Source organism: Chenopodium quinoa, unplaced genomic scaffold (genome assembly GCF_001683475.1).
Source record: "Chenopodium quinoa cultivar QQ74 unplaced genomic scaffold, ASM168347v1, whole genome shotgun sequence".
Classification (NCBI taxonomy): Eukaryota; Viridiplantae; Streptophyta; class Magnoliopsida; order Caryophyllales; family Amaranthaceae; genus Chenopodium; species Chenopodium quinoa.
The window spans coordinates 21,288,048-21,300,397 of record NW_018742204.1 but is presented as its reverse complement, the minus strand read 5'-3'; the positions used below and the strand labels follow the sequence as shown (position 1 = coordinate 21,300,397).

The 12,350-nt window shown below is 36.7% G+C and overlaps 1 protein-coding gene across 1 annotated transcript; it reads right to left on the bottom strand.

The window, feature by feature from the left end:
- Positions 1-16: 16 nt before the first annotated feature.
- Positions 17-1,096, bottom strand: LOC110686783 (lysM domain receptor-like kinase 4). The gene has a single exon (XM_021863400.1). The coding sequence runs from the start codon at positions 1,094-1,096 to the stop codon at positions 17-19; it is 1,080 nt and encodes a 359-aa protein (XP_021719092.1).
- Positions 1,097-12,350: the final 11,254 nt, after the last annotated feature.

Below are 12,350 nucleotides of genomic sequence, written 5' to 3'. Positions count from 1 at the left end.
AACTGTTGCCTTGAATTTACAGCGATGATTCCCAGGTCATGGATGCACTCAATACTTTTGAGAGAGACTTCACAATTTCCTCCATATCTGGCCTGCTTGACGGATCTTTATTCAGGCAAAGTTTGATTAGTCTTGCTACAGAGATAGCAGATTCAGAAGGATAATTCCCTTTTAAAGAAGGATCCATCAAGCTCTTTAGCTGATCCTTTCCCTTTGTTTCATCAAGAATACCCACGAAAACATCTGATACATTCCCATCTAGTCTTTCGCATAGATTAGCAACCTTCTTTCCTGTGAGTACCTCTAGCATTAGCACCCCAAAAGCATACACATCTAGTTTTGTCGATAGCTGGCCTTTTTCTCTATACTCTGGTGAAAGGTAAATTTGCTCAGATGCAATTTTTTCTTTCTGTCCTTCTGCTGATCTTGCTGGGCTGAAATAACTGATCTTTGCCCTGAATTCAATGTCAAGGAGAACGCTACTGCTTTTCAAATCTTTGTAGACGTAGGGAGGGCTATTATAGCTGTGGATATAGTTAAGCCCTCTAGCAACATCTAGCACAATTTGCATCCTTTGTGTCCAACTTAAGAACTTCTGATTGGTATTATTGCTGAATATCCAATCGTTCAGAGGCCCATTCGATGCATACTCATAGATGAGATACCAGCGCCCTTCATTGAAACAAACACCTAGAACACGAATAAGGTTGAAATGGTTGATCTTGGACAGGGAATTAATCTCCTTGGACACATCCCTTTTCATCTTCTTAATGGCAGTCAGATCACCATTCATTTTACCCCGGTAAACAGAGCCTTTAATTTGAGAACCAGGACTGAAATCATCTGTTGCATACTGCAACTCCATAAAATTATACACTTTCATAGATTGAGCTATATTGGCTAAGCTTTCTAGAGACTCTCGGTGCTCAACCTCTGTCTTCTTCCATATAGGGTTTTCATATGCTTCGAATGTCTCTGCTGGTAGAATATCTGCTTCTGTCTTTGTTTTTCCTGAGGACATGCAGCAAATTGATATTATGATGACTAAGATAACAACTATTCCAGCAACAGCTCCAATGGCGATATAAGCTGACATCTTATATTGAGGCTGTTATGATAATGGTGGTTATTTGCCCGGTATAAGAACCCGGTATTTGGTGATAAGCTATGAACAATGGAGATTCAAAGGAGAAAGCTTGGAGGAGGTAAAGCACTTGATAGATATTTCATTAAGAAGTGCATCGTGCAAACTATCTTTGGTTGACCATCTCAAGTGTTTTTAATCATATTAACAACAATCCAACCTGTATGAGAAGTAGGTCTAGTTTCATGGTTGTCATTAAGCATTTCATGTCATATATCAGGGACACATCCTCTTTATTAAACTAGAATGACAAGCTCTCCACTAACCTGAAATTATATGGAAACTATATACTTGTATATATATATTAATATATTTTAGTCAATATTTTTGTTATTAATCTCCCTTAATAGTGGCGTAATACATAATTGATGGTCATTGTCATGTAATTATTAATTATTGATGATCACAAAGACATGAAGGATAGATAAATTTTTTTGGCTGTTTCTAACCGACTAGATTTTATTCTGGTAAAGTTGTAACTAGAGTTGTCAATTCGGGTAAACAGGTCGGGTTTGGGTCGGGTAAGAGTGGGTCGAGTCAACTCGGGTTGGGTCAATTCAGATTAATTCCATAACCTATGCGGGTCGGGTTTGGGTTTTGGGTCCGGTCACGTCGGGTCATACTTGAGTCCGGTCACGTCGGGTCATACTTCTTATCGGGTTTGGGTCGGGTTTAGGTCAGGTTAATAACAGGTTGGGTTACATTCGGGTCGGGTGAACAATAGGTCGGGTTTAATTCGGGTTAAAACGGGTTAGGGTAATTCTCATATTCGGTTCAAGTCAATAATTTTCGGGTTAGAATCAGGTCGGGTCATTCTCGAGTTTGAGTTAGGTTCGATTCAAGTCAATAATTTGTGGATTATAATCAGGTCGAGTCATTTTCAAGTCGGATCATTCTCGGGCTCAAGTCGGGTTCAGTTCAAGTCAATAAATTGCGGGTTATAATCAGGTTGGGTCATTTCCAAGTAAGGTCATTCTCGGATTCAAGTCTGGTTATGTTCTAGTCAATAATTTGCAAGTTACAATCAGGCTGGGTCATTTCCAAGGTCATATTCGGGTTCAACTAACTATAAATAGATAATTATCATTTTTATGAAGCTAATTATTTCCTTTAATTATAATATATATGATAATATTTTGCACCAAAATATAATTTAGGAAGATAATTATCTCCTCTGACCATACAACAAATATATACTATATTTAACTCTTAAATTTGAGGATGATGCTCCTTTCTTTGATGGTCTGGACCGACTTGGTCTCCCTAGACAAAATGCTTTGATCAACAATAATAAAGTAGGTGGTCTAAATTACATTTAAGGTGATTTGAAATCGGGTCAGGAACAATTGGTGTTGAATTTAGGTCGGGTCAATAACAAGTCGTGTTGATTTTGAGTCGGGTTAGTAACAGATCGGGTTGTATTTTTGGGTCGGGTTAGTAATAGGTCTGGTAAAATTCGGTCGGGTCAATAACAAGTCGGGTTGAATTTGGGTCAGGTCAATAACAAGTCGGGTTGATTTTGGGTTGGGTTTGTAACAAGTTGGGTTAAATTCAGGTCGAGTTAGGAACAGGTTGGGTTGAATTCAGGTCAGGTTAGTAACAAGTCGGGTTAAATTCGGGTTTTGATGGGTAAACACGGGTTTGGGTCGATTTCGGTTTAAGTCCGGTTCGGTGCAAGATAATTAAATTGGCCGTTGTAAACCGGTAAATCCGTGCAAGTTGTAAATCGTTAAAATTGGTCGTTTAAAAGCAAATTGAATGGTTCCACACACCCAATTGGACTCCCGGAAGATATTCGGGACCATGGTAAACATTTCGGCAATTTTTATTTAAGGGCGAAAAAAGTCAAAAAATTTCAAAATTGAAGGCTAGTATCCACGCTTTTTGAGAAATTTCGAACGTTTCGGGGCCCAGTGTAGAAAAGTATTGATATTTTAGGGAATACATCTCGGGGTCATATAATGCCGTTTGAAACCATATATGATCATTATATGTTGTCATAAATGTTCGTAATAGGCTTGAGTTAATAAAATCCGTGCAAGTTGTAAACCGATAATTAAATTGGTCGTTTAAAGGAAAATTGGATGGTTTCACCAACCCAATTGGACTCCCGGAGGGTATTAAGGACCATGGTAAACATTTTGACAATTTTTTTTTCGGTCGAAAAAAAGTCAAAAAATTCCAAAATTGAAGACTAATATCCACGTTTTTTGAAAATTTTTGGAGGTTCGGGCCCGGTGTCAAAAAGTCTTGAAATTTTAGGGGATACATCTCGGGGTCATATAATGCTGTTTGGAACCATATATGATCATTATTTATCGTCATAAATGTTCATGTTAGGCTTGAGTTAATGAAATCAGTGCAAGTTGTAAATCAGTAAATTAGTCGTTTAAAGGCAAATTGGATGGTTCCAGCCACCCAATGGGACTCCCGGACGGTATTAGGGACCATGGTAAATATTTCGGCAATTTTTATTTCCAGGCAATAAAAAAGTCAAAAATTTCAAAACTGAAAACTAATATCCACGTTTTTTGAGAAATTTCGAAAGTTTCGGGGCCCGGTGTAGAAATGAAATGAGATTTTATTAGATACATCTCGGGGTCATATAATGACGTTTGAAACCATAAATGAGCATTATATGTTGTCAAAAATGTTCGTGTAAGCTTGAATTAATGAAATAAGTGCAAGTTGTAAACCAGTAAATTAACCGTTTAAATGCAAAGTGGATGGTTCCACTTAACTAATTGGACTACCGGAGGGTATTAGGAACCATGGTAAAAATTTTGGCAATTTTTATTTTTTGGCAAAAAAAAGTCAAAAAATTCCAAAATAGAAGGTTAATATCTACGCTTTTTGAGATAAATTTTGAGGTTTTGGGGCCCAGTGTCGAAAAGCTTAGAGATTTTAGGAGATACATCTCGTGGTCATAAAATACTAATTTAAACCATAAATGATCATTATATGTTCTCATAGGAGTTTATGGTAGGCTTGAGTTAATAAAATCGGTACAAGTTGTAAACTGGTAAATTCACCATTTAAAGGCAAATTGAATGGTTTTACCCACCTAATTGGACTCTCGGATGATATTAGAGACCATGGTAAACATTTCAACAATTTTTATTTACAGGCGAAAAAAATGTCAAAAAATTCCAAAATTGAAGGCTAATATCCACGCTTTTTGAGAAATTTCTAACGTTTCGTGGCCAGTTGTAGAAAAGTATTGATATTTTAGGGGATTTATCTCGGGGTCATATAATGTTGTTTGGAACTATATATGATCATTATATGTTGTCATAAATGTTCGTAATAGGCTTGAGTTAATAAAATCTGTGCAAGTTGTAAACACTACTAGAAAAAGGGTTATTTCCGATGGAAAATTTCTGTCGGAACCACCCCAAAATCCGTCGGAAAACCTGTTTTCGACAGAATTCCGTCGTAACTGGTTGTCGGAAAAGCTGTTGTAGGAAATTTGTCTTCTTCCGACGAAAATTCCGTCGGAAACACTTTTCCGACAGAATTTCCGATGGAATTTTCCGTCGAAAGAGGTTTTTCAGCACCAGGAAAATCCGACAGAATTTACAATTCGGTCGGAAATTTCCGACGGAAATTCCGTCGGAAACTGGTTTTAACAAATTTAAAAAAAAAACGCCGCGCCACTAGTACGACACGACCTATCAACCACCACCAACCACCAAATAACTCCCCACCACCTGCCCCTAACCTGTCCCGTTACATGACCCACACAATCACAACCCTTACCCACCTAACCCTAACCCACACAAACTAGCTATGAAAACTACCCCCACCACCCAACTAAAACCACCACTGTCGCCACCACCACCAAAACAAACTGTCACAACCCAAAAATTAAAAAAAAATAAAATTAAAATCCCAACACAACACCCAGAAACCCGAAAAAATCCCAACCCACCTCACCCTAAAACCGATCCACCCTCCTAACCGACCCAAAACTAACCAAAAAACCAAACCACCATGGCACCAAGCCACCACAACCACACCGAACACCCAACAACCGTAAAAAAAAAAAAAAAATCCTACCGCCACCCTAATCAACCAAAAATAAATAAAAAAAGAAGTACAAACCTTGAATTTCACCAACAAAACCACGAAAATGGCTCGAATTTGACATGAAAAACCTTACTTTTGTGCCAAAAATTAATTAGAGAGAAGAAAAAGGGGCTAAAAACCGAAAAATTAATTAGAACAAAGGAAAAAGAAAGGGGAAAGGGAGAAGAAAAAGGGGCGAAGAAGAGGAGGAAGGAGGAAGAACAAGAAGGAAGAAGAAGGGGCGGAGAAAGGAGGAAGAAAAAAGGGGCGGAGAAGGAGAGAGAAGGAGAACAGGGAATGAGGGAGGAGATAAAAATGAAGGGGTAAGGGTAAAGGGGCGGGTTTAAATTAGGGTTTCAGATACTTTTTGTTTTTTTTTGTTTTTTTTTTTTAAAAAAAAATCAAAATTCCGTCGGAAACATAAATTATTCCGTCAAAAGCTTTAATTTCCAACCGAAAAATCCGTCGGAAGTTTCCTACGGAATAAAATCCGTCGGAAAACACTTGATTTCCGACGGATTTTAATTTCCTTCGTAAATTTCCGACGGAAATTCCAAATCCGTCGTAAATTTCCTACGGAAATAAAATCCATTGGAAATTAAGTGTTTTCCGACGGATTTTCATGTCCGTCGGAACCATTCTGTCGAAATTGACCATTTTTCTAGTAGTGTAAACCGGTAATTAAATTGGTTGTTTAAAAGCAAATTGGATGGTTCCACCAACCCAATTGGACTCTCGGAGGGTATTAGGGACCATGGTAACATTTTGACTATTTTTTTTTCGGGCGAAAAAAAGTTAAAAAATTTCAAAATTGAAGACTAATATCCACGCCTTTTGAGAAATTTTGGAGGTTTCAGTCCCGGTGTCAAAAAGTCTTGAAATTTTAGGGGATAAATCTCGGAGTCAAATAATGCTGTTTGGAACCATATATGATCATTTTTTATTGTCATAAATGGTTTTGTTAGGCTTGAGTTAATGAAATCAGTGAAAGTTGTAAACCAGTAAATTGGTCGTTTGAAGGCAAATTGGATAGTTTCACCCACCCAATGGGACTCCCGGAAAGTATTAGGGACCATGGTAAACATTTCGGCAATTTTTATTTCCAGGAAAAAATAAAGTCAAAAATTTCAAAATTGAAAACTAATTTCCACGCTTTTTGAGAAATTTCGAAGGTTTCGTGGCCCGGTGTAGAAATGAAACGAGATTTTATTAGATACATCTCGGGGTCATATAATGACGTTTTAAACCATAAATGACCATTATATGTTGTCAAAAATGTTCGTGGTAAACTTGAATTAAATATATAAGTGCAAGTTGTAAACCAGTAAATTAACCGTTTAAATGCAAAGTAGATGGTTCCACCTACCTAATTGGACTACCGGAGGGTATTACGAACCTTGGTAAAAATTTTGGCAATTTTTATTTTCTGGCGAAAAAAAAAGTCAAAAAATTCCAAAATTGAAGGTTAGGGCCTATTCACTTACGTTGAAATTTAGTTCAGTTCAATTCAATTCAATTTAGCTCAATTCAATTCAGTTCAGTTCAGTTCAGTTCAGTTCAGTTTGGTTCAGTTCAGTTTAGTTCAGCTCCTAAATTCCTTATCTTCTCTTATAAAATATTCATTTCATTTCAGTTTAGTCCAGCTCCTAAATTCCTTAGCTTCTCTTATAAAATATTCATTTCAGTTTGGTTTAGTTCAGTTTAGTTTAGTTTAGTTCAGTTCAGTTCAGTTCAGCTCCTAAATTCCTTCTCTTATAAAATATTCATTTTAGTTCAATTCAGTTCAGTTCAGTTCAGTTCAGTTCGGTTCAGTTCAGTTCAGTTCAGCTCAGTTCAGTTCAGTTCAGTTCCGCTCAGTTCATTTCGGTTCAGTTCAGTTAAGTTCAGCACAGTTCAGTTCAGTTCAGTTCAGTTCAGTTAAGTTAAGTTCAGTTCAGTTCACTTCAGATGAGTTCAGTCAATTAGAACAGACCCTTAATATCTACGCCTTTTGAGATATTTTTGAGGTTTCGGGGCCCGGTGTCGAAAAGTTTTGAAATTTTAGGGGATACATCTCGGGGTCATATAATACTGTTTTAAACCATAAATGATCATTATATGTTGTCATAAGAGTTTGTGTTAGGCTTGAGTTAATAAAATCGGTACAAGTTGTAAACTGGTAAATTCACCATTTAAAGGCAAATTGAATGGTTTTACCCACCTAATTTGACTACCGGATGATATTAGAGACCATGGTAAACATTTCAACAATTTTTATTGGCAGGCGATAAAATTAGTCAAAAATTTTCAAAATTGAAGGCTAATATCCACGCTTTTTGAGAAATATAGAACGTTTCGGGGCCCGATGTTGAAAAGTATTGAGATTTTAGGGGATACATCTCGGCGTCATATAATGCCGTTTGGAACCATATATGATCATTATATGTTATCATAAATGTTCGTGGTAGGCTTGAGTTAATAAAACCCGTGCAAGTTGTGAACCGGTAAATTTGCTACTTAAAGGCAAATTGGATGGTTCCACCCATCCAATTGGACTCTCGGAGGGTATTAGGTACAATTGTAAACATTTCGATCATTTTTATTTACGGGCGAAAAAAAGTCAAAAAATACCAAAATTAAAGGCTTGAGATTTTAGGGGATATATCCCGGGGTCATATAATGTCGTTTGGAACCATTTATGATCATTATTTGTTGTCATAAATGTTCGTTGTAGGCTTGAGTTAATAAAATCAGTGCAAGTTGTAAATCGGTAAATTGACCGTTTAGAGACAAATTGGTGGTTCCACCCACCCAATTGGACTATCGGAGGGTATTAAGGACCATGGTAAACATTTCGGAAATTTTTATTTTCCGGCGAAAAAAAAGTTAGAAAACTTCAAAATTGAAGGCTAATATCCGCACGTTTTGAGAAATTTTTTAGGTTTCGGTGCCCGGTGTTGAAAAGCATTGAGATTTTAGGGGATACATTTTGGGGGTCATATAATACTGTTTTAAACCGTAAATGATCATTATATGTTGTCATAAATTTTCGTGATAGGTTTGAGTTAATGAAATCGGTATAAGTTGTAAACTAGTATATTGGTCGTTTAAAGGCAAATTGGATGGTTCCACCCATGTAATTGGACTCCCAGGAGGTATTAAGGACCATGGTAAACATTTCGACAATTTTTATTTTCTTTCCAAAAAAGCCTAAAAATTCCAAAATTCAAGGTTAATATCCATGTTTTTTTAAAAATTTCGAAGGTTTTGGGGCCCGGTGTCGAAAAGAATTGATATTTTAGGGGATACATTTGAGGGTCATATAATGTCGTTTGGAACTACAAATAATCAATATATGTTGTCATAATTGTTTGTGGTATGCTTGAGTTAATGAAATCGATGTAAGTTGTAAACCGGTAAATTAGTCGTTTAAAGGCAAATTGGATGGTTCCACCCACCCAGTTGGACTTCCGGGGGGTATAAGGGACCATGGTAATCATTTCAGCAATTTTTATTTCCGTGCGAAAAAATTCTAAACATTCCAAAATTGAAGGCTAATATCCATGCTTTTTTAAAAAAATTTCAAATGTTTCGGGGCCCGGTGTCGAAAAGAACTGAGATATTAGGGGATACATCTCGGGGTCACATAATGTCGTTTGGAACCATAAATGATCATTATGTGTTGTCATAAATGTTCGTGGTAGGCTTGAGTTAATGAAATCAGTGCAAGTTGTAAATCGGTAAATTGTTCGTTTAAAGGCAAATTGAATGGTTCCACCCCTCCAATCGGACTTCCGGAGAGTATTAGGGACCATGGGAAACATTTCGACAATTTTTATTTCTGGGCGAAAACAAGTAAAAATATTCCAAAATTAAAATCCACGTTTTTTGATAAATTTGGGATGTTTCGAGGCCCGATGTCAAAATTTTTTGAGATTTAATGGGATACATCTCAGGGTCATATAATGTCTTTTGGAACCGTATATGATCATTATATATTGTCATAAATGTTCGTAGAAGGCTTGAGTTAATTTAATCGGTGCAAGTTGTAAATCAGTAAATTGGTTTTCTAAAGGCAAATAAGTTGATCCACCCACCCAATTGGACTGCCGGAGGGTATTAAGGACCATGGTAAAAATTTTGGCAATTTTTATTTTCGGTCGAGAAAAAGTTAAAAAATTCCAAAATTGAAGGTTTATATCCACGTTTTTGAGAAATTTTGGAGGTTTCGGGGTCCGGTGTCGAAAAGCCTTTAGATTTTAGGGGATACATTTCGGGGTCATATAATGTCGTTTGGAACCATATATGATCATTGACAGACTAAAGTCGTATCACCCAATCAAAAGTAATTCCTAAATCCTCTAACTAATGCAGATAGGGAAGTAGTGTCGAATCCACAGGGAAACTGGTCAATCTATTCCTAATTAATTAAAGCAATCTAAATTATTAGGTAACAAATTAATAATATGGATAGGAAACTAAACTACTAACATTAAGGGTAAAGAGAAATCAATGAATAAAGGCCTAGGGTATAGGTTCACCAATAAATAACATTCCAGGGTAAGATATAATAATCAACCATCAATGCATCAATTAATCAGATCATAAAGGGCTTTCGTTACGTATTACAATCACATAATTAATCTACCAGTATTAAATCTCATCTATCGAATCTCGACTTAACCATTTATAAATTAACCTGCCTATTGAAACTAAGCCTAAATATCAATTCTCATCTCTCGAATCTCGAATTAATATTGCTAAACTCATACATAAAAGACCAGCGCTAATCTAGTTGCAGAGCATTAAATCAATCAATAGGAAATTAATCAAGCATTGATAATCAACAACAATAATTTACCCCTTCATATTATTTATGGATCCCCATAAACCCTAGAAAGAAAACTACTCAGACATAATTAAAACTAAACTAATCAAAGCAATTAAACAAAACATGATGAATGAAATAAAGTAAATAAATGAGATTAGAGTAGAAGGAATCGTTACCAAAGTAATAGGAACTAAGGAGTTGAATTAAGAACAAAATAGAGAATAAAGTTGTAGAGAGAGAAAATAATCTAAAACTAAGTAGAGAGAGAAAGTCTAAGAGAAGAAGTATTAAACAAAAGCATTAAAATCGTATTTATACAAAAAATAATTACTCCTAATTAAAACTAAAAATCTCTGCTGAACAGAACCCCTAAAAATCTCGCGCTCGATCGGGCCCGCCTTTTTTTCCATTATGAGCATCTCTCGCAACCGGGCGCAAACTCGGGTGCAAACTCTTTTTCTTCATTGACCCTGCCCGGTCGGGCGCGCCTCCGGGCAGGAGCTTATTTTGGCCAGGTCCGGACACTTGGTCAAGCTTAGGCTCCGATTCTTCGGCCCAATCCGCATTTCCTCTTCGGGTCTTGACTACTCGGTCCAAATGCCTCGGAATCTCAAGTGCTAAGCCCTTAATCACCGGTTCGATGACTCTAACCGGCCCTGGGCTATAAAAACTTGTCCTGCTCCTCCAATGCTCGTAGTCACTTCATAATATCCCGGGAAAATGCTCCAAAAGTGTAAATCCCTACAAAAGTCAGCCAAAACTACGAAAACACTAGAAAACACCAATTAGTAATAAAAGTGGCTCTAAAGAGCCCAAAACACTACCAATTTTGACCAAGGGACGAGGGTAAAACACTATATAAAATGAAAATATCAATCATTATTTGTTGTCATAAATTTTTGTGGTAGGCTTGAATTAATGAATTCGATGTTAGTTGTAAACCGGTTAATTAGTCATTTAAAGGCAAATTGGATGGATCCACCCACCCAATTGGATTCCCGGAAGGTATTTAGGACCATGGTAAATATTTCGGCAATTTTTATAAATTTGAGCAAAAAAAAGTCAAAAAATTCCAAAATTGAAGGCTAATATCCATGTTTTTTGAGAAATTTCGAACGTTTCGCGGCCCGGTGTTGAAAAGCATTGAGATTTTAGGGGATACATCTCGAGTCATATAATGTCATTTGGATCCATATATGATCATTATATGTTGTCATAAATGTTCGTGGTAAGCTTGAGTTAATGAAATCCGTTCAAGTTGTAAACCGGTAAATTGGTCGTTTAAAGGAAAATTGGATGGTTCTATCCGGCCAATTGGACTCCTAGAGGTTATTAGGGACCATGGTAAACATTTCGGCAATTTTCGGGTGAAAAAAGGCAAAAAAATCCAAAATTGAAGGCTAATATCCACGCTTTTTGAGAAATTTTGGAGGTTTCGGATAGAGCTGTCAATTCGGGTAAATGAGTCGGGTTTGGGTCGGTAAGAGTGGGTCGGGTCAACTCAGGTCGGATCAATTCGGATTAATTCCATAACCTATGCTGGTAAGGTTTGGGTTAGGTCATGCTTGAGTCGGTTCACATCTGGTCATTCTCGGGTTTGAGTCGGGTTCGGTTCAATCGATAATTTGCGGATTATAATCAGGTCGGGTCATTTTCAAGTTGAGTCATTCTTGGATTCGGTTCAAGTCAATAATTTGCGGGTTATAATCAGATTTGATCATTTCCAAGTCGGGTCATTCTCGGAGTCAAGTCGGGTTATGTTCAAGTCAATAATTTGCAGGTTACAATCAGGTCGGGTCTTTTCCAAGTCAGGTCATATTCGGGTTCAACTAACTATAATAGATAATTATCATTTTTATCAAGCTAATTATTTCCTTTAACTATAATATATATGACAATATACTAAGGGATTATAGTTTATAATTTAGGAAGATAATTATCTCCATTGACCATACAACAAATATATACTATATTTAACTCTTAAATTTGAGGATGATGCTCCTTTTTTTGCTGGCGTGGACCGACTTGGTCCCCCTAGACAAAATTCTTTGATTAACAATAATAAGGTGGTCTAAATTTCATTTAAGGTGATTTGAAATCGGGTCAGGAACAATTTTGGTTGAATTTAGGTCGGGTTAATAACAAGTCGTGTTGATTTCGAGTCGGGTTAGTAACAGATCGGGCTGAATTTTTGGGTCGGGTTAGTAATAGGTCTGTAAAATTCGGGTCGGATTAATAACAAGTCGGGTTGAATTTAGGTCAGATCAATAACAAGTCAGGTTGAATTCGGGTCGGGTATGTAATAGGTTGGGTTAAATTCAGGTCGGG

What these genes read in the sequence shown, in the direction of transcription:
- LOC110686783 (XM_021863400.1), bottom strand. Translation starts at nt 1,096, where the DNA reads ATGTCAGCTTATATCGCCATTGGAGCTGTTGCTGGAATAGTTGTTATC.